At 41.6% G+C, this 22,803-nt stretch overlaps 1 protein-coding gene across 1 annotated transcript in view; it reads right to left on the bottom strand.

Moving 5' to 3' along the window:
• FOXO1 (forkhead box O1) overlaps positions 1-22,803 on the bottom strand; it is a 63,701-nt gene that overhangs the window by 6,184 nt on the left and 34,714 nt on the right. Inside the window, exon 2 of the mRNA XM_048945114.1 lies at positions 189-1,545. Within this exon, the coding sequence (XP_048801071.1) occupies positions 202-1,545 (1,344 nt within the window). The 3' untranslated portion in view covers positions 189-201. The remainder of the gene's footprint in view (positions 1-188; positions 1,546-22,803) is intronic.

Raw genomic sequence — 22,803 nt, 5'->3', positions numbered from 1 at the left:
GCGGTACACGGCGATCTCAGTGCACCAGTGCAAACCTGATTTACAAACTAATAAAGAACTGAAAAAACCACTGACTGGAACAGAGGCACTTCATGTGCCAACAAAAGCGATCGCCCAGGTTTTAAGCATTTGACATCTGTCTTCCCTTTAAGCTGTTTTTCAGATTTATTATAAAAAGCACAGCTTACCTCCTACTACATCCTATCCTGACACCCAACTGTGTGTGGTTGTCTTTACGCTGTGCTGAAAACTTTGGTTAGGCAATACACTGTCAAAGTTAAAATCTAACGTTTCTCCATCCATAAGGTCATTACGAATAATCGACTCCATGTCACAGTCCAACCGTTCAATTAACATGTCATCTAAGTCACTGGGAAGCTTCTCCTGGTGGAGGGAAACAATTCCCACCCTTCCGTAGCCGTTGCAACTGTTAACAGGGGCATATGGGTTCATAGCATTCATCTGCATCTGGTGACTCATAGGCACTTGTAACGAAGTCTTCACTGTCGACAAGCGATTTAGACCTGAAGTATGTGACATGGGGTTCACTGTGTGTGACAAGGCACGGCCATTAACTGCAGGTGTTGGCTGGTTATGTCCTTGGTGAGGGCGGGCGTTAGGGTTCATCATTTTGTTGTGAGGTGGCTGACTGCCGTAAGTTGGCATCACCGAATTAGTGACCATCAGTACACCTTGGCCCAGCGCCCTGCCACCAGCCTGGGAAACACCAGTGTCTACTGATGCCAAGATATCGTTGTGCGGAGGAGAATCAGAAGTGAGTAACTCCTTCAGAAGTCCTGCAGGACAGTTAAATTGGCTCATCGATCCATAGCTTGATTTACTGTCTTGAAGAGTCTGCATAGGAATTTGGGGCAAAGAGGTCATGCTAGCTTGAGCATATGTAAATTTCCTGTAGTCTGGATTTGGTGAACATATACTTGTGGTCGAAGATGCAAATGAGTAACCTGGTGTTTGCTGCATCAGTGTAGCAGATGACGACTGGGTTGATACAGTCATTGACGTATTAGGTGACAAAAGATTAAGGTTATCCAAAAGATTTTCCATGTTCTCTGAACTACTCATCTCTGAAAGGCTGGGTAGAGTAGAAGTCATTTTGGTGGCTGATGATGGGTATACCATGGAGTGCACATCTCCATCTCCAAGATCATCTTGCTCTGGCAAAATAGGAGAAAGTCTTCCACTTATTGTACTAGCATTAGAGCTAGTTCTAGGTCGAAATGTACTCCAGTTATCAAAGTCATCATTACTGTGAGAGCTGGGGCTTGCAGGCCACTTCGAGAACTGAGATCCAGGGCTGTCACCGTTTCCCTCCTGACCAGATTGAAGAGATGCTTTTTTCTTGGCTGCTCTGCCTCTGCTTTTTGCAAACTTGCTGTTGTTATCCATGGATGCTGCTCGCCTCCTAGGAGACTTGCCACTCTTTCCTCCTTCAGGATTGAGCATCCACCAGGAACTCTTCCCTGTTCCCTCATTCTGCACTCTGATGAATTTGCTGTGCAGGGACAAGTTGTGACGGATTGAATTCTGAAAAACAAAATAAGGTATAAGAACACAGGTTGCATTTGTGATGGCTCTCAAAGAGAGACCTCTTACATACAGCTTAGTTTTCAAATGCTATATTCATACCTGTGGTTCCCAGCATAACATTCAGCTATATAAAAGGAGATACTCAGCACGTTCAAGATTTAGGAAGCAAAATATATCAGAAGACCAAAAAGCCCACTGAAGGTCCTATTATCAGCTTCAGTCTAATGAGTTGAACCTGAAGGCTTTCAGGGATTTCTTTTATGCAAAGTTGAGAAATATTAGATCTTGTTTTATGGTCCTTGTAATGGGATTTCATCACACATTTCTCTAAACCCTAAATATGCCAGCATGTGTATCTCTGAACATTAGTGAAGTTCAAATGACTTCTGTCAAAAGCAAAAACACAAAGAAAACCAAGGATTGAGTTTTTGTATATAAATATAACTAAACACCTAAGAAATCACAAGGGAGAAAGGAATGCAAATAGCACAGACAAACTTGCATTTAAAATGTTAGTCTTAAAACCATCTTTCTTTCAAAATCAACATTTTAATATGTAACATTGACTCATGCAATACCTGAGGGCACAAGAAATCTTGTGCCAAGACTGACCAGGGGATACTGAAGCTTTTCATTATCTCCTCAGACACCAGCTATGCCTCATCAGAAAAAAAAAAAAAAAAAAATTAAGAATCTAAACCTACAGTTTGACAAGCTAACAAGTTACTTGTAATGCCAAGTTGGTCTTCCTTCACCTCTTAGATCCTAAATGTCCTCCCACACACATCCAGTTTCTCAAAGCTACTGCCAATATGCACATGTCGCCTCATTCCCAATATATCCATCTGATAAAAGAAAAGCATCAACAGTCATAGGGAGCCATGTCAGGTGGAAAAAGTCATCTTGCTCAAATCAGAGATCAGAGGCTCCAATTTTCTGCCACAGCCATGGCACAGTGTGGATCGTGGAAAGCCAATTGACAAAAGCAGGCCTGGCCACCTGAAGAGCCCAACAGGAATGGTTACTCTAGGGCTAATCTTCAACAGATTAAAACAGCAAACAGTCCTGGACCAGAGTCTGTTAACACCTTATAGACTGCAACACCCTGAGGATGTCCCCACAGGAGCACAGCCTCACACCAGACGGGTCACTAAGTGCCCCTGGACAGCAGAAGATGGCAGAAGACATCATCATGGTAGCTCACGGTTCAGCCAGCCCAATTGCTAGTCAAAATGTCTGACTAAATTCAGAAGCCTTTCCAACCTCTTCTTCCCCTCCAGAGAACCATCCCATTTAATAAATCATCCCAGTTAGATCAACACCAGCAACAATTTCAGCATTTCCTTATTCAATTTTGAAAGGAAGCCCATCTTTATGATATTACCTAATTGCAATAGGACTATATCTCTTCACTGCAGGAACTTTGCAATCAAAATCTCATCTCCTATCCAGTGACAAAGCCTCGAAATGTTATTTTCACCACATGCAGCCCCATAAAAATATCATCACGTGGAATTCCCCTCTGCATAGCTTTAGGCCTGTGGTGCTCACTGCCTTCTGGGGCTCAAGGCAAGCATCTGCTCCCCCCCGTCCGACCTGACATCATAGTAATGTAGTGTTAGCATCGTGTCAGGAGGGTAAGCCCAAAGATCTTTCCCTGGACTTGCCCGTGACTGTGGTTGGAAGAGCTGAGGAGTGCAAGGAGCTGGCCCTGCCAGCCCTTTGTTTTCACTGTAGGGCCAAAGCGGAATTAAAGGCTGACACAATTCCAGAGTTAGCAATGTCGCAAGAAAGTTGTTCTGCACGTCTGTTGATTAAAAAACCTCCTGCGCCAGTTCAGTTTTTTATTGTATTTTGTAAACATACCCAGTTGGCTTAGGCTGAGTGTTTACTATGAAAATAAGCATATAAGGCATGCAAAACATCAGGCAGCGAAAATCTTCTGCTCGTGCTCGACTCTCTTTTTTCCGCAAGAGAAGCGTTAAATATTTAAGAAATTACTGCTATTCCTTAGTCATCAAAAATATTATAATCTGGTATTATTGCACTGAGGACATCTGAGGTCACTCTTTGAGTAACAGAGCTGTCTCCTAATGCTGCCAACAATGAAAAAAAAAAATTTTCCTAACAGGAAAAGGTTTGCAAACCAGAGCTTGTTACATAAATTCCTGTTTTTCACGCAGCCAGCAGGACATTAAAGAAGCTATGATTTACTAACTTGGAAAAAGTGTTGAAGAGGTAAATCTTGTGAAAATATGCACTGCTGTTAATGATGTTGTGTCTACAGATCTTTGCCAGACGCAAACAGGACCTGATAAAAAAGTATAGTTTCAGCAGTGGAACTTGGCAGCCATAGAAGCGGCACCGCGAGCCGCAGCCCCGCCGCCTCAGCGTGCTGTAAGATGCTTCGAACGGCGGCTTTTGGCAAGACTTTGAAGCAAAGCCTCCCAAAGCCAACCTGAAGGATACGCAAAGCAATTGGCTACATGTCCAGCTGAGCTCCCAAGCACAGCAATGAGTTCCAGGTCAGCCTGAAAGCATCGGTGTTGGAATTTTATCAAACCCGCATTACGACTCGAGCCAGACTGCTGCCACCTGTGGGGTGTTTCCTGGGACTGAGTCTGCATGTTTGAGATGAAGCTCAGGAAGCTTGCGCCCATTTGGCGTTCAAACGTCAGCATGTACTTCACATTTCAGCCATAGTTGAGCAAGATCAGGTGCTTTGAATACAGGTATTGGTGGTCCTTGCTGATGAAGAGTCAAAATATGCAATACCAATATTTGCCTTCTATGTAATGAGCAACTACCAGCTAATAAAACTAACGAAGCCAAGAAAATGATTCATTTGATTCTGCACACTTACATTATTCATCTACTTTTCTGACATTTCTTGAAACTGAACCACATCGCAACAAGAACACCCCGCTTCTTCTTCTAAACAACAAATAAATTGAAACTGATTTACATTTACTAACAACAAGTCTGAGACATGTAATTCCTGGATCCCTACTGTATTTAAGCCCAAGAGATACTCTTTAAACAGGCAACTGAAGATTAATCTGAATAACTGCTGAAAAAAAAAGAAGCCTTACAATTGAAGTAGATTTATTTAATTATTACTTTTTTTCTAGTGAATTGTTTTGGTGTTTTACTAAAGAGAAACACCTTGAAAACATAGTTGCTTTATTGAACTTAACAACAGTGTAAGCCTGTACTTGAAGAGAGAACATACAGGTACGCTGGCCATCTTTCTTCCACCCCACTCCTTGGAGCAGGTATGGGAGAGGAAAGTAGAGCTCCTGTATAACTTTACTGCAAGACCTCTCCAACAGTCCAGGCTCACTGCAGCCTTCTCCAGGATCAGACTGTGGAACTGAGAGTATTCTGAGACTCAAGTGCTGTAAAAGCCTGCATGGGTCCCCTAGTGGGGCTCCTTCCCTCCCTGTTCAACTACAGTGCTGTGATAGCCACCTAAATGAGAGAAAAAGGATTGGTTGCAACAATTGGTACTGAAAAAGAAACAATTAAAAAAAAAAAAGCAATCTCCTATCACAAATCTGCTACCAAAGCACACATGCCAGTGGTACTACAACAAAGCAAACCACAGCATCTTGGATAAGAGATTCACCAGTATGGCAATAAAGGTGAAGGACTCAGCCTCTGGAGACAGATGCAGCCATAACTAAGTGTGAGGCAATAATGTAAGAGCAAGACAGGCTAAGTGTATCTATAAAAATTAACAGTCTTATGATTGCCCACCAATTTTTCATTCAGAAGTCATCTCAGCAGTCCTTTACTTATTATGTCAATTTATTCAAGGGAATGGTCTACAAGTGTTGTCAGTCAGTTGACACTAGCATCAGTGGAAATGGCTGTAAATACAGACAGGGGAACAGTATCTGACTGTAATTCTCTGATCTCTCCAAGCAAAATCTAAAGCAGATTTGGAAGGGTGAGATAAAGCTGTAAATGTGACACTTCAATACTGCTTTTGACATAATCCTCTAAGATAACAGTGATTCAGAAAAAAATAAAAGGAATCGAGATGAGACTTGAGATTGCCTTTTTATTTTAATGGAGAGTTGAACAATATTTCAATAGGAAGATGCTTTGTAAGAAAGTTAGGTTTGAGGACTGGTAGAAGTGAAGTTCATAGACCTATCAATTAACATCATCACTATGAAATGATGTTAATTGGTGACTTTTATGGAGAGGATACCAAAGCAAAAGCATGGCAGGAGAGAAGGAAAGACCCAGCATTTACATAGGCTGTTACAGAGGACGTCAGACCTGCCTCTCTAGGTTTGTGTACTGGAATTTTACTGCAGCTTCAGATGTTCAAATCACCCTCCTCTCGGAGCCTCAGCCACTCTAAAATAATAATAATAGTATGGACAGAAAGCATATCACTTAGCCTCAGGTCTAAGAGTCATATTTAGAAGAGGCTGGCAATTTGCCACCTGCAGCTGCATGAAGGTGGAAAGGCAGGATTTCCTCCCAAACAGGTCATGCTTTTTTGGGTCCTTTGTTCTTAGGGGGGTGCTTTTGTTTGACTCCATTTTTGTCCTACACTGTTACACAGCTAAGAAGTTTCAGCTAGAAAAAGCGCAGAAACACTGCAAGGGACCTTGTACTGCATTTCTGTGTTTTTCATTACAGATGGTGGCATAGTGAGAGTCCTTCCCAGAACACCACCCACAAAACATCATCTCCAAACACGGAGATGCTTTCTCAGATTGTTCCATTTGAAGAGATTTCAGCAATCTTTTGTTCCCTGAGTGAACATACAAGAATGTGGCAGACTGTATGTTATCACTATACGACCACTACACACGCCTCTCCTGGACACAAGGAGTCTATTGTGCCCATAGTTCACTGACAATAATCTAAGTCCTGCTCCTTCTGCAGTTAAGTCCATGGATTTATACCCTACTGCACTTCCTCTCCACAGCTGTCAAAGGGTTGGCCATCCTCCAGGTTGCATCCCCTCGCCCCGCAATGCACCCTGGGCTGGAGGGGATTTCACCACCTCTGGAGCTCTCTCCTCTGAAACATAACATGCAGTAACAGAAAATACACACACAGCTCTAGAATTTGGTGTTTAAGGACTTGGCAGAATCACATGTCAGGATACAACTCTGCTGACATGTATTTGAAGAATTCCCAACCGCTATAAAAAAGATATATAATTAATCTTCATTCTAGGCAGCCTCCTTTAAAGTACTTTTCCATGCTTGCAATTTGGACATTTCTAATAAAATGTTAACACCTTCCTACTTTCTCTACAGGGGCATTTAGAAAAGGTGAGCATAAAGCCCAAGAATAATCCAAACAAAGACTGCTGTTGCGACCGGCAGAAAAAGACAAGTGCTTGACAAAGAAAAAGATTCCTGTTTGTAGATAGATAATACAAGTTTTCTACAAATATGGAATGTAAATATATGTATATGCATATACGCTTCTGATGAAGAAGCAGCATTTCAAAGCCAGGTTGGATGGGGCCCTGGGCAGCCTGATCAAGTGGGTGACAACCCTGCCCATGGCAGGGGGTTGGGACTGGATGGCTTTAAGGTCCCTTCCAACCCAAGTCATTCTGTGACTCTGATTCCTTACTTCATTAGTGATGTGTGAGGCCAGGACTGAAGCCTCACTGAAGAGGAACATTTTGAAGTCTGTGTGCCCCAGTAGATGGGCTCCTCACCTCTCACAAAGCCTTCTCATAACTCTCCCCTCAGAACCAGCCTCTGCTGCAATCACATCTGTAATGCAAAGTAGCAAAGCAGGATTGTATGCACAACCTGCGTGCTCTGACATCAAGTCCAGGTGATAAAAGAGAAAAACTGATAAAGGATTGAATCAATCAACATGCTGACATCAGGGATATGGTCAATTCCTTCAAAGAAAAAAAAACAAAGTACATTCTGAAGAGTTCACTAATTTGATCAAGAAAGGTAAGACAGAGAAGACCTGCAGATAACCTGCTGAGTGACATCACAGCCAAGATTATTGCTACTCAGCACCTCTAATGCACACCCAAAGGGATTACAGAGATTAGAATTATCTTCAGTGCAATGAGCCATGAGGAAAGCCATTGTGATCCGTGGCAGACAGTATCCCTGTTAGTCACTGCAGGCTCTAATGCAGCAACCACAGGATGCAAGCACTACAGTAGGGATAACGGTCTGAGGCAAAGCTGTTGCTGAGTGCAGAGCACAAAGAGATTATTACAAGGTAAACAAGAATCCCAATTATAAGCAAAGTTTATTAAAATAAATAAAACCATTTGGAGTAATGAAGTAGTAGTTCATCTGTACAATGCCAGAATGACTAACAGCTTAAAATTTTATTCTGCAACTGCAGTAAAGAGACACTGAGAGGTGTTTATTTTTTTCAGCCAGTGGGAATAATTATGATCAGTAGGACAAAAAATGTTAATCACTCATTTCCTGTTTAACAGACAGCCTGCTTCACCTCTGCCACTCTCCACGGTTACACCCAATTCATCACAAAGACTACTGCACTGTTTATAGAAAGCTTGCCCCTTTCCTCTTTTTAAATCTAAGTTGCCTTTTATTGACATTTGCTAGCTCAAATGATGAGGTACAAATGTGTATACGTGCTAAGGATATCAGTATTATCAGTATATTAGGCCAGCAGATAATCTTAAGAGGAGCACCACAAAAACATTATCATAAAGAAGTAGCACTAAGGAGAGAAATAGGTGGAAGTCCTGGTGAAACCACTGAGGTAAGAAACAACACAGTTTGAAAATAGGGCTCAAATTTTGTACTGCCCTTTGTAGATATTCAGAGAAGTTCCAGGAAACAACAAAAAGGGATATGATTGCTTCAAAAGCTGTAAGAGGCTAAGTTAAAAAATTGGAAATATCCAAGCCTCTGCCTGAAGGTTAACATCAACTTTAAATGCTTAAAGTCCTGGATAAAGACCAAATAGGGTCATTTGTCGCTTGTCTCTGTAAAGGTACAAGTAGATTTAACCCAAAGGTTGGGTTTCAATTGGATGCTTTACCATAGAACCACACATGCTCTTCTCTTCATCTTTGTGGATTAAGACCTTTTGCTTTCACAAAATCATCTGTTACCTAGACTGCTGGAATGACTGTCATTAATTGATGGAAAGGCTTGAGGATTCACTTAACCTGCAACATCTCTGCTGCCCCATCACAGACCTCTCCTTAAGGAGACAGAGAAGGAGCAGCCACTAGTTTCTGGCCATGGATGCAGGGATGGAGCTCTGTGCACCTGCAGCTCTGCACCCATGACACCCACAAAGCACAAACTCATCTGGCAAGGGCAACAGAAAAGCATTTGTTGTTTTTTTTTTCCAATAGAGCCACCAAGCCTGTACATATTTCTTACCTTGAAAAGAAAACACCAAACGGGATGCACAGTTGCAATAATGTAAAATTTGGGTTGACTTTGTAAAGATGGATAAAAGAGAGGGAGAGAGAGAAATACATACTTTACATACTTGCACCAGTTTAGCAGAGAGAGTATTTTCTTCATCAAGCAAGCAAAGGAGCAAAATTCTCCGGACACGGGTGTCACTGAATACTAGTTTTTGAGAAACAAAGAATCAATGAAAGCAGCAAGCTTCCTTTGCAGCAGGGTTAGCTGTGCCCCACAGGAAATCCCAGGCTGAAGGAAACTGCAAGTCTTGTAAAAAGAAGGGCAAAGCCTTCCATTTACGGGCTGAATATCTTACACTGCATCTCACTGTGCATTTGATCTTTATTTTGGCTACATAAAGTGCAATGATTGGCCATCAAAATTCAAGTGTAGACCCCAAAACTGCTAAAAGGAAAATAAAATGGAGTTGATTGGTTTTATTTGTTTTCATTGCATCTTTAGAGATTCTTTACCTCACCTAGTGGAAAAAGTGCTGAACATTTTACATTTGAAGGGGACAGTGTCAACTTAAGAAAACAAGCCTTTGGATTTCACCTCATGTTGCTGATGTTGCTGTAGCAACCATGAGAAATGGAGGGAAGAAGACAGGGACATTTCTCTTCCCTTTGGTTTCTTTTGTACATGAGCATAGTCCAGTGCATGAAGTCATCATTTTGTCTATTTATTTTTCCTCTCGTCAATTCTCCCTGTATCCATCTTGCTCATAAAAAGAAAACAAAGCATTATTTTCTTGTTAACAAAATCCTAACAGAAAAAAATGGATTTGTAAGTTTTTATTAAAATAGCTGAAACAGCACTAGATTTAAGTTCTCTTTAACCTACTGCATCATCTCCAAATATGTAGATATTGCCTTGTGCCATCAATATTCATTCATTTCACTTTGTGTTCTATTTTTAATACTTGTTCTTTTTTCCAAAGTTACAAGAAGCCAGTCCTGATTTACAATTACTTCTTTTCATGCATCCCCAAAAGGCAGCACCAACACTAGGTATACACTACATACTATGTTTCTACACAGCTTCTTTGAACACAGTTTGCCTTGGTACAGTTTTTTCCTCACTAGAGAAGCATGCCAGACCACCAGCACAGTCTCTCTTCTGGAGAGCTGTTTCCAGTTCAAGCCTGGTCCCAGCATAGCAGATTTTATATAACATGATTTACTACTGCAGTGCCCACAGAAAGCATTAACCCAATTTCATTGTAGCCTTGAGCTATATTCCATGTGTACGTTGCCCCTCTCCACTGTCTAGCCAGTGGTGGCCACCCCTTTTTCAAATAAGGTGTGGTCTAAACTTAAAGGCTTTTCAGATTGTATTCTCTCACGGGGGTCTCAGGACACCGCGAACTCATGGCGGGTGGTTGCAGTGTTCATGCCAGCATCCTCTTCTTGAATGCTGCTGTCTGTGATGTTCTCCAGACTGCAGCTTCAAGAAGCACTGGTGCTCATCATTGGCTTTCATGACATCTGTTCAGCGTTATAAAGCCATGATCACCCAATTTTGCAAAATGAGCTGCACCAACAATGAACAAAGTTACCCGTGGACGTACTCACAACCCACATTTCAGCAGGCTGTGGGAAGCAGAGCTCTGTTTCTCAGAGCAGGGGAAGGAAATCTAAAGGAGAATTTCTTCCCTCACACCAGTTTTGGAAGCGTTCCTATTCCCTCACTACTGTAGGCTGTGCTCTGTACTTAGCAGACCCTTATTAAATCAAAGGACTATTTACAATCTACATACTGGCAAGTCCACATTCCCATAGAATGTCATCTGGCAGCAGTGACTTAAATCATCAGCTCTGTATTTACTTGCTTCCCTCTCTCCCCAACTCTCAGAAGAGTAAAAAGGACAAGAGAAAAGCAAGTCTTTAAAGACAAGAACAGAACTAATAAAGTCCAAGAGTACATTAGCATTCATCATACTACCCAAATACACTTTTTTTTTTTAAAGGAAAATATTACAATGAGGGCCATAAAAAGGAAGATACAACACAAGAAAACTTAAGGCCTTCTTTTCACTACACACCTATGAGAGAGATGCAGAATCATACTGAGCATAAACTAAGACAGCAGGGTGGGATACTGCTATGCAAAAATGAGCTTTCTTAAGCATTTTGGGTGCTGTTGTTCCTCTTTTTTTTTCCCTGCTGACAAGGTTTAGCCAATCTCCCCTCCTATTGCATTTGATGTATGGAAGGAGACCGGCCTCACTGAGACTGCTCAGAGAAGATTTCACTCATTCTTCCATTGCTCTCAGCAGAACAGAACCTAGCACAAGGAGGCTCTGGGCACAGTGGGGACACCCAGGGGCAAAACAGTGAGTCCTGGGAAGGACTCTGTCATTGTGCTCATGCCAGGCCAAGTCAGGGAGAAACCACTGATTCTTCAGGACAGGAGGCAAAACAAAGACTGAGTGTACGAGAGTTTCTGCAAAAGCCTGTTGGTGTTTTCTGCAGAACACAGCCCTCACTCATTTCATTAAAAAAAAAAAAGAGAGAGAAAAAGAAAAAGAAGACTGTTCAATCTTTCTTGTCCCTAGAAGATGCTAAGAAATCAATTGGCGGCTTGAGATCAGAAGGTGGGACATCCACAACCACACTCAATTCAGAAAAAAAAACCACTCCCGTTCTCCCTCACTAATTCTCCCAATCTCTAAAAGCTCTATTAGGCTTCCTCCTCCTAGAGGTCACTGTCTTGGCTGGTGCAAAATTCACCACCACCGCTCCCACCCTTCCTCAATGAGAAGCCCATGGGTAACTGGGCAGATAGAGCATTGTCCTGGCTCCTTATTCAAATTTAAGGACTGTGACATCCACAAAGGCTACCTTGGGCTACCTATCCCTTCCATGCCCTTGCCTCAAGACAAAGTGGAGGAGCTCTCCTCTAGATTTCCCCAGCACTGTAGTGAGAGTGCAGGGGAGACAAGTGACCAAAAGTGTCACTAGTTGTTTAGGTTTAGTTTTCCCTCTTGGGGATGCTCCAAGATAGAAGCAACACAGACTCTGGAGATACACAAGCACTTCTCTGAGAGCATTTGCTTGATAGGTCAGAATGGGGCACTCACCTCTAAAAAAAGATAGAAACAACCTCACAGGACAAAAACCTAAAACAGATTAAAAATAGCAAGAATGTCAGCAGTAGGAGCTGTCATTTGCAATTCCTACACAGGAAGTTAGTTATTCTGTGGATCACAGAAGGGTCTCTTTAAAAACAAGGATGAAACAGAAAAAAAAAAAGAAAAAAAAAAAAGAAAAAAAAAAAAAGAAAAAAAAAAGAAAAAAAAAAGAAAAAAAAAAAAAAAAAAAAAAAAGCATGCATCTGAAGCATGTTTTCCAATATTGTGCATCTAGCCAAGTTTGTTCATGAAGTTTTATAATTATTTGTCATTGATACATCTATGGATTTATGTCCAGATTCATCAAACTGCTGACAAATTCCAGCAGGCATTGCAACCCTTATTGCTCTTTTATTTTTTTGATTACTTTCAGTTTTGAAAATTTTACAAGGAATGCTTCCACATTTTCATTTTGTTTTAAAAAGAAATTAACTCCATCCCCGCGGAGGATCAGGTGTTTTCAAGTATTTGGTTTGTTGATTATTCATATAGGCATAAATTAAGCACAGTATTTGGCAGGCCACGCTCTTCTCTATTAAAAATTTTGTTTTTACTTTTGCAGTTATTGTTTAGACGTTGGTCATAACATGTTTCAGGTTGTTTTGAACAGCAAAGAGGAAACAAGGAGTATTCTTACTTATATCACACTCTATCAACATTAAATGCCTATGCAGCAATACACTGCCTGCTCAGTATTTTCAGTTTTCTTCCTGTCCACTGCTAATCTACAACAGCAAGGAGATAATCCATGATTTTATGCAGCTTTTCAACCTGTAAATAGAGCTATGATTGGCCAGAAGACAACACAAAGAAAAATGAGTAATGAACAGGATGTGTAAATGGAGAAGAATCTAAAGTAACTGTATTTGCTGGAGGTTGATTTATAAAATTAAAGGGAAAAAATGAGCAAAACTCTTCTACAGGCAGCTCGTAAACACAGGCAGTGCCAGTAGCACAGGCAGCTGGAAGAGGAAGAGACCAGGCACAGCACTGTTTGCCCATGTTCATCGTAACACTGAGGCAGAAAGTTAGAAAAGAGACTCTGAACTCCATGCCATCCCCCTGCTCATCCTTGCTGCTGTCCCATTGCAACTCCTAGGTGCGTGCCCTCGGGATTCCCAAAATGAGAAATGTTCTAGAAGTCACATCAATCCATAAAAAACTATGTCAGCTGCTAAGCAGAATTTTCAGAACTGCTTTTCAAGGGATTTCTCAGGGATTTTTAATAGGATTAAGTTGGATGCTATTTTTCAAGCTCTGTGTTCCCATGGAGCAGGATTTCTGTCTCCTTCCACCTTGAAAGAAACGTGACTATTTCACTACGTATTCCTTTTGGCCATCTTGGAAAAATATATCTTCAAAATGGAAGAGCTTGAGTCTTGATATAATGTTTTAATTTTTTCAGTCCTCCAAAAATACAGGCTCAGATACCCAGTGTTTTCTGTTCTCAGTGGGCCAAGAGAATAACCCCTTTAAAAAACACCTTATTTTGGATCATTTTAACATTGAAAAAACTTTGAAAAATCCCATTTTCTAGATTACCAACACTTACAAATTAATGTAAATTGGCAAGATAATTCCCCAGTCCCACAGACATCTGCAACCTACTGAGGCAAACCTCAGAGCACCATAGCCTTCAAAAAAAAAAACCAACATTCTTTTTTGAAGCAGAAATCTTTCCAGCAAACCAGCAACAACAGAATCCTTCCCCCATCCCTATATTTTATGTGTTTAAGTAAATAAAAGCACAAGAACAATTACAAGAAAGAGTACACCTACATGTCTGTAAATCCAAAGAGTTTGCAGAGGTTCTCTAGCTGTAAACCAAAAAAGTTGCTATGTCAGCCCTTGCAGCACAGCAACTGGAGATTCAGCTGAGCCAAACCATTACCAACTGGACAAAAATAATTGAGGCAAATATGGTTTTCTTCATCATAGGACCATGTGCACAACCCACTACTTTTTCTCATCCCCTGCCATCAGCTGTGCGTATACCAAGCTTGACATCAGCCATCATCACCCTCCTCTTTTGTGTTAAATTAAATTTAATAGGGCCAGCTTGACAAAGCTACATCAAAGGAGCCACACCAATAAAACAATACTGTAAGGGAGTCTCTGCCTAACAAAGTTGGTGTCTGAAGCATTAAAATGGTAGCGGCAGAAGTTGAGAGTAAGCATCAATAATGGCAGTTTATCTTCTTTTACACTTGAGCAATATTGAATGTATAAGCACTAGGCCTTAAACAACAGTAGGAATGCTTATCTATCCTACTCCTTCTCCTTCCTTTCCTCTTCCCCCATTCACTACTCCCCCACTGAAATAAAATCAGTGAAGATAACAACAGAAGAAGAGTCCTGACCTCAGCATTTACAAGCTAGTCATTGTTTGCTGCAAGCTCAAGTTTGTATGCCTTAAAATGACTACAGTTAACAACTGTCTTGATTTAACTCAACCTTCCTCGTTTATCCAGTAAAGGGAGAGAGCTGAAGGAAAGAACACTGCTTCCAAGACGGGTTCTGTGATAAAGGTACTTCCAAAACTCAGCTTTAGAGCAGTGAGTGAAGGATCTCAACTTAGTACCTTGAAGATATCTATGCACCAATTACTATGTTAAGAGAGATTAGTACCCTCTTATATACTCTTTTAATGAAATTGTCAAGGGATCAGCAGATTTCAGGAGCTATTTCCTAAAAACTCATAGTAAGTGTCAGGCTGAAATAATGGAAACTGGCAAAAGGGATGTGAGCTCAATCCTCCTTTTTCCTTCTCCATCAATTACACAAGGACCCCTGCTACACTGCTCCACTGCTGCCTACTTCCTTCACAGAGAGGCATCTTTGGGACATCTGATAAGGAAGCTTAGAGCTATCTTGCCCAAAGCCTGCTCAAAAAAAACAACAGCCAGCCCCCACTTCCCTCCCTGCATATACATTCATACATACATTTGACTGATTTTCCAAAGAGAGGAGCAGCTGAATAATTTTGGCAACAAAAATATAAATCTCCTTGCTCTGTATCTTTAAAACAATAATGAAGTGCTATTTTAAACAGAGTGAATAAAACCTTTAGCAAATATCACCTATTCCAGTCTTTTTTTTTTTCTGTTAAATACTGAAATGTGAAAAAAAAAAAATTAAGAATCAGAATGACCAAAGAATTAAGAGGTACATTCACACCTGAGGAGAACTGAAGAGTCTCCAAGGCATACAAATTCTCCAGTGGCAGCAATTTTTACATAGTACAGCTGGCTAATAGAAACCACAGAAACATGTTTAATATGTGCTTAAGGAGCTTTTACCTTAAGAAAGCAGTAGTGACAACGTGTTTGTTTCCTGGCACAGTTAGGGGTACATTGCAGCCTTTAATGTTAGCAGCCTGTGTGACTTCTGTGACTTTTCTTCATTGTCAACGAGGCTGCCCGCCTTTTTTACATCTCAAATAGCCTTAACCTTACAGGATTCTTTTTTCTTTTTTTTTTTTATAAATCAAGTCAAACACATCTTTTTTACTGTAAATTGTTTCCAGCTTGGAGCCCAGTAGACTTGTGATACCCCTCAAATGCTTTTAAAAGCCTTCAGAAGGTAGGCTTGGTTGTATGTCCTTTCTGCAAATACACTGGCGTTCCTGTAATCCAGTATCACAAGAGAAAATAAGACAATTTTAAGCTGCTGATCATAGAAACAGAGCAAGAACCACCCCAAATTAAACCCAGCCCCCAGACTTTGTCAAAAGACTGATTGAAAGGATAAGTCCAAAGCAGATTAACACGAGTAAAATGTCAAAGTACACTCAAACAGCAACAGCTTCTTGACAAACAGTGAAGGGCAATAAAAACCAAAACATACAAGAAACCAGGTCTGCAGAGAATAACTCCTAATCGTGCAGCATGTGCTTGAAGGAAAGCACTCCCAGACCACATTCTGGCACCAGGTAAGCTCACCTCACTGAGAAGCCAACCCAGCTAACATCACAGTAAGCTAACCCTCTGAGAAGAGAGCCACGCTGTCCACGGATGAAGGCAGCATTATCATTCTTCCATTATTCTTCAAGGAACAGGAACAAGGAGAAGCAGATGTATCAGCTGCCTCCTTTCATTTCTGACACAGAGAGCAAGAAGCTTTTGGAATTCCTCCTATGGAGGGATTCCCAGGTCCTCATATGCAAGGGACAAAAAAGAGCAAGTGACTGGTTAGAAAGCTCTTCTAGCTTGTGGTCGTCCTCCCCAGTCCACATGCTCTGGTGTTTATATAAACATTGCATACGACAGTCACTGACAAACATCACCTTTTGCTACCTTGGCCTACCATTCCTCATGCACCAGTGATGCGTTCACCACCATTTCACAAATATACCACCAACAACACATCCTAAAGAAACTTTCCATACTCCACTACTACAAATGCACTCTGGCAGGTAACTAATGGAAATTATGTCAGTAGTTGCCTGGGGTGCGATTGGAGTTGGTATGTTTTATGTCCATATGTTGGCCTGAACACCAAGCTCATTGTCTTGAATGCCCCCATGGTAGAGGAGATTGGCAGCAGGAAAGAGAAGAACAGGAGGGGAGGGAACATAACTGCTCTTGCTCTCCTCAATTTAAAACAAGACGGCAGCAAGGAAGTAATTAAACAGGAGTGAAAAGGCATTGGAGGAATAAACCACACTAGCAGCTCTAGCAGAGAAGGATTTAAAGAACGTGACTCATGTTGTACAACAGTTTCATCACAGCTGCTCTATGAGCCACAGCAGACAGCAGCACTTAGCAGCATTCGGCATGACATCACTGCAGGGTTTGATTGCACAAAGCCGCACCAAGCAGGCCAGGGCAGGAGGCAAAGATTATCCAAGGAGCCTGTGAGGAAAATCCCAGGTAAACTGAGTTACAAAAGCTTAAACTGGAAACGTGACTGCAGCACTGGAGTCAACATTTCTGATCTTGAACAAGTTTTGCAGCCTTGAAGGCCTGTCTCATGACACCAGAAGACCTCCTCTGCTTGACATTCACAAGGTGATGCTGAGGGACGAGAGTCAGCTGCTGAACCAGGCGACACTTCCCTGAACACTTGGGCTCCTCCGGGTCAGTAACACGCCAGGCAGGACTACTCCAGCTTATGACTCCAGCCTATGGACTGGCAGGAGCGCTGGCAGGAAGCCTGCCACTCACAAGTTAAGCTTTTGCTAATTCAAACTAAAATTAAATCAGGAACCTGCAGTCTGAGCTTCACCACTTCAAAATAGAAAAACTGCTCTATTAAATGGGCAACCAGAGTGCATCTCAGTGAGAGCTCCACCTGGACAGAATCTCCATTCCCAAATATTGTCCATGAAGAAATGTGGCCAGTGCGACAACAGATGTCCGGTGCACAAGGCACTCCTCCACACTTCAGCTGCCGTCCACTGAATTGGCCAAATTCCAGACTCAAACCTGTGTCTGATCAAAATTTTCCTCTTCCCCTTCCTCCTCCTGTCCCAACCCAAGTTTACTTTATTTCCTCTGTAATGACGACGTCTCCAACACCCAACTGAACACAGGCGTTTTGTCCAACAAAGAAACCTACTCTCCTACACTGATTCCCAGTAGCAAGAGCTGCCAGCAAGCAGCTTTCAGTGATTTACCATGTCCATTATGGACAAAACTTCAACTACTCCAGGCAAACTTCATCATTTATTTCTCTCATCCCAATACGCATTTTTCTATTAAGGGCATTCAAATGCAGCAATTAACATCTGCTTCCACTCTATGAAGACCTGCACTGCTTTGGTGTGATTCTTCCTTCATCTAAATTTCAGTACTACATCCTTGAATCTTTATTTATTTATTTATTGGAAGGTAAGTTTGTTATTTGTCCTAGAAACTGCACAATAAAAAGCAGCAAAAGTGGCATAAAAAGTCCTTAAGAAGACTGAAAACAGTAATGAGGACTGTGGGTTGTGCATACAGGAGGCTGAAACTCTCGCTTGTATTTTGGCTGTTGACTTCCCAACTAACTTTGAACAAGCCATATACAAACTATCCAACTAACTTTGAACAAGCAATAACAAACAGCAAGGAAAAATAACTTTCACTCCAACCTACATCTCTCCTAGATGAGTTGAGACACTGCAGTACGAGGTGCCCTGCCCTACCCATAACACCACTGCTAGCAGGCGCTCCTACTTGCCTACCTGCCTGTGGAAAGGCAGAAGAGGAGGGAGATGAAACGGTGCTTGGCCCCTTTGTCAGACATTCAGAAAACACTATTTTCTCCAACACAGAGGAGGAAGCAAACAAGCTCTGTAAGTCCCCATCCCTCGGCCACAGCCCGACACACGTACATGCACACGCATTTCCTCCGGCTTCAAGAAAACAATGAAGTGTGGGGAGGCCGGCTCTTATATAAAGTACGCACCAACTATGTATAAAATTAGGAAAGCAGCTGCTTCAAAAGCTCAGTCACCCTTTTATCATCAACAGGGCTTTAATTAGTACCCATCTGCTTCCTGTTTTATTCTACAGAGCTAACTTTCACCTGTTTCAGCAAAACACCCCTTCCCTCAAATGCAAGTACACACACACACCAAGTTAGCAAACACCAATACACTTAAGCAATGAACATGAGGAAGCCTCATTCCAAGTATCTTGGCTATTTATTTGCTTTTTTAGAAGATCTGACAATGTTGTGCAATTTCACAGTGTACACCTTTCAACCACACATATGGTTGCATGAATGCAATGGTACCCTGGGATCCCAAACAGGAATGGGCTTGCTATCACTCAGAGCCTGCCCAGAAAACTCCCAAGTCAGGTCTGGGTTTTTTCTTAATGTCCGTCACACACATGAAAGAATTTATGAATAAACAATGGTGAGGCTGATAGTTAAGAATGGATTCAAACTCACCCCATTGTTTGAAGGGAAGAAATAACACGCGGGGAGAAAAAAAATATTACTTAGGGAGGAAATAGCTTCACCTTTGAATTTCCTGACATTTTTCCTCCCACGCTTTTCCCCTTCACACATCATTTATTTATTTATTTTCCACACAGGAGACAAGTGAAAGTTAAGGACAGCAGCACAGCTACGTGCTGTCAGCCCTGCCTACCTCTCCGGCACGGACTCACTCAAGCTTGAAAGTTTGCCAGGCACGTGGTATCTCCAGAGAGCAAAACAACAGCCAGGGAAGCACCAGCAGAAAGAATTGCCTGGTGACGGCCAAACAAGAAGCACTGTTTGCAAGCTCCTAGGCCCAGCTGTGGCAATGGGAAGAGGGGTTGAGCACCTAAAGGGATGGTATTTGCAAGTGCTGTACACAGATTTTGAGAGTATGTGAAGTTTTGTCAAAGCTACCACTGCAGAAATGAGCTTTCCTTAGCACACCTTTAGCAGCAGCCACCAGCACCAGCACTTGTTATGCCAAAGTAAACCTGGCAAGCAAGCAAGTATTCTGCTCACGCTCCAGCTTTGGAGCGGAAAGAGAGCATTTTCTCTTTATGGTTAACAACACAATCTGCCGCAGCTTCCCCAGATATATGAAGTTGATCAAACTCTTTATTAAGAGTTTTTATCCTTAACTTCTTGGATCTGCTTCCAGAGGTGCTGAAGCAGCCTGACTGCAGGTTCAGTGAGATTCATCTCCAGAAGCTTACATTGGATGACTAAGAGTCTTTTCCATTCATTTGAAATCTTAAACCACCTGCAAGAGTGGGGATTTAATTTCTGAGCACCTGGCAGTTAAGCAGAAGAAACACGAGGACTCCAGAATCAACTATGGCAAGTGCACTGATTTCCATTTCTTCACTATTCCATGAAAAGACACAGTTCTTCTGACATCCCGCTTACTAGAAGACCTTTTCATTTCATTCTTCTGGGTTGGAAGGAAAAAAAAAAAAAAGGACAATACAAAGATTGAAAAGTAAAAAACTCATAATTCCCCAAAGCAGAATTTCACTGTTAACACATAATGTAGCAGTGATGGGGTTACCATGAGCAACCAGCCTACAATACCCTGCTGTGTTCCCTACACAATCACTCATGGGGAGATCACATCATTGCCAACACCAGAAGGGTTAATGATAACCTGGTTGACTCAGAGGACTCAGGCCATGCTCCCTATGACAGTTATTTGTAGTACAGTGTCACTTCATTAAAACAGCACAATCTATCATATCTGGACATATATTTAAAGGGAAATAGAGAAATCAGTCACACAAGCATGATAAAGAATAAAAATTGCCATTCGAAAGTAGAGATTTGGCATTGTATTTAATCTCCACCTTCTAAAATTTCTCATCAAATCTTCTACTATGTCATTGCTGAGCTAAAGTAGTTGTATCTATGTGTATGCTAATTGCATTTGTATAAATACTAATTGAGCTAATAGCAACAGGAGCAATATCTGTCAATAGAGGAAAAAAAAAATCCAGTGAAAAAAACTGAGGTTCCAGACACAATGTTCTGAGCAAGTGAAATTAGTGAGAAAAGATGGAACAAAATGAGCACCAAACGTGAGAACTTCAAACATTACTTGGAAAATAAAAGGTGGCTCACATCTCTCTGATCTCACTGCTGTGATCAGATACGGAAAGAATATGGGTACTGAAATTTAACAGATTTTATTTATTGATGAAAGCAAATAATCAATTTTCTACTAAAACTGTATAACTGTGTTTTCACCTAGAAGATTACACCACCACTTAGATATTTTTCCATGATATCTCAAGCAGCATATTACAAAACTTCATCCAGGACTGAAACAACAGATTGTCTCAAGAGCAAATGACAAAATATTTGTACCAGAAATCCTGGCAACGTTGCGTGCAGATGGGTTTCTGAAAAATGGGGTTCCAAGAATAAGTCACCCATGGTTCCAAAAATACGAGTTCAATTCAAACAAAAACTGGATGTTCATTTAGCAGAGCACTGCAGTCCCTCCCCAGGGTCCCACCCTCGACACACACAGGAGGTACTTGCTAACCACAAGCCTCTGAAGTCTGAGTTACAGCTAAATACATGGGACTGGAGGAACACAACCAAGTCCAACATCCTGGCTGCATAACCCAGAAAACGGCACGCTACGTGGGCCAGCTATTTTGCTGTCAACAGATTTGAGCCTGAGCACTGGGGCAGCTCCAAAACTGCTTGGGGAAGGTCTACAGCAGCTCTGAGCTGCAGCTGAAGAGCGAGCAGCCCACTGAGCGTGCCCTCAGGGAACGTGGGGACCCAGGTTGCCGTGCAGCTTGTCAGGGTGCAGCTGGGGCCACAACCCCAAAACGCTCGCCCTCCCCAAAACACTGGGACAGGCACCTCGTGAACCCAGGCACTGAGAGATGTTACGCTTTGGGGTGAGGGCACCAGAGCATGACTACACTGGAGCAGAAATAGATGTCAGAGACTGCTATTATAAACAAAGATGGGGAGATTTCAAAAATTTGTATTCTTTCTCTCCATTTTTTTTTTTTAAATGAAAGCATCGGAAGCAAAGTCCATTGGGTGGTACCGACTTTTCTTTACACTGCTCCTGGGCTTTGAGATGCATTGTTTTCATGCCTCTCCTTGGTTTTGAAAATCTTACCCAACCAGGCAACTAAGTTTCACTGTCAACAGCTACTGACCTGAGAGGGAATTCCAAGATATTTTGAAACATATTAAAAAATGGGTGATTGTTTTAAAAGGACATAGTCAGTATAACTCACATCATCAGTGTCTGTAGCCTTCATCAGGCTTTCCACCATTGGCTCATCTTCCTCAGCCATGGCCAACATCATATACTGTTCACAAAGGCTATGCAAAGCTAGTGATGCTCAGTAGGAGATAATTGTATATTAACACAGTTCTAGACTAAGAAGAAAACACTACCATAACATTTTTGAAATCTGGCACTCAACCAAGACCAAACTTTTCCGTTAGATGATTAAATAACTGGCTTGTCACATTTTGCATAAAAGGCTTAAAAATGTGGTAGGGATCTGGGTGAAGGAGAAGTGAAACAAGACTGGGCTAATGAGATTTCATGTTAAAAGAGGGGATTACAGCCTGGTGCACAAAAGCAGACAGTGCCCTTTCCCTTCTTCCCTTTCACATTTTCTTCTACTTAGAAAGTTAATAAAATGTCTTCTTTAAGCTTAGGAGATGACATAAAAATCCAGTCTTAAACTAAAAGCTTGGTCATGCTCAATGGAGACCAAAGAGATGTGATAAGAGAACAGAAAACCAACTCAGTACGTAATAGCTGCAGCAGAAGTACAACTATAGTTCTGGTTATGATTAAAAGTAATGCATAGAGGTTTAATTCATTATTTTACTCATTGTAAGCTTTCAACTTACAATCTTGAGTTCTCAGGAAAAATAACCACTATCAGTATCACCACAGCAGTCCCCTGGAATATGCTATTCTCAACATTCAATTAGTTCAAATGACAACTGGACCAAAACTTCTGACCCCGGAAAGTCAACAATAGCAGCATCAAGCTGATGACTACAACAAAAGAAACAATCCCTTTCCACCATTTTACTGCTCCTCTATCGTATTCTGTGTACGTTGACCAAATACATTTGTTCACCTTGGATATGTGTTGTTCCTACACACTTACGGCTTATTCAAACTGCTCTGCAAACTCCTCTTGAGAAAAGACACACACACAAAGAGATCCATCCAATATAACTGTGAGCAGATCATATCACTGGACAGAATCTGCAGATATCTGTACTGCCTTCTGCTGTCAAGATACATGCCTA

This window comes from Lagopus muta, chromosome 1 (assembly GCF_023343835.1).
Source record: "Lagopus muta isolate bLagMut1 chromosome 1, bLagMut1 primary, whole genome shotgun sequence".
Lineage (NCBI taxonomy): Eukaryota > Metazoa > Chordata > Aves > Galliformes > Phasianidae > Lagopus > Lagopus muta.
This window is presented reverse-complemented; position numbering and strand designations above follow the sequence as displayed.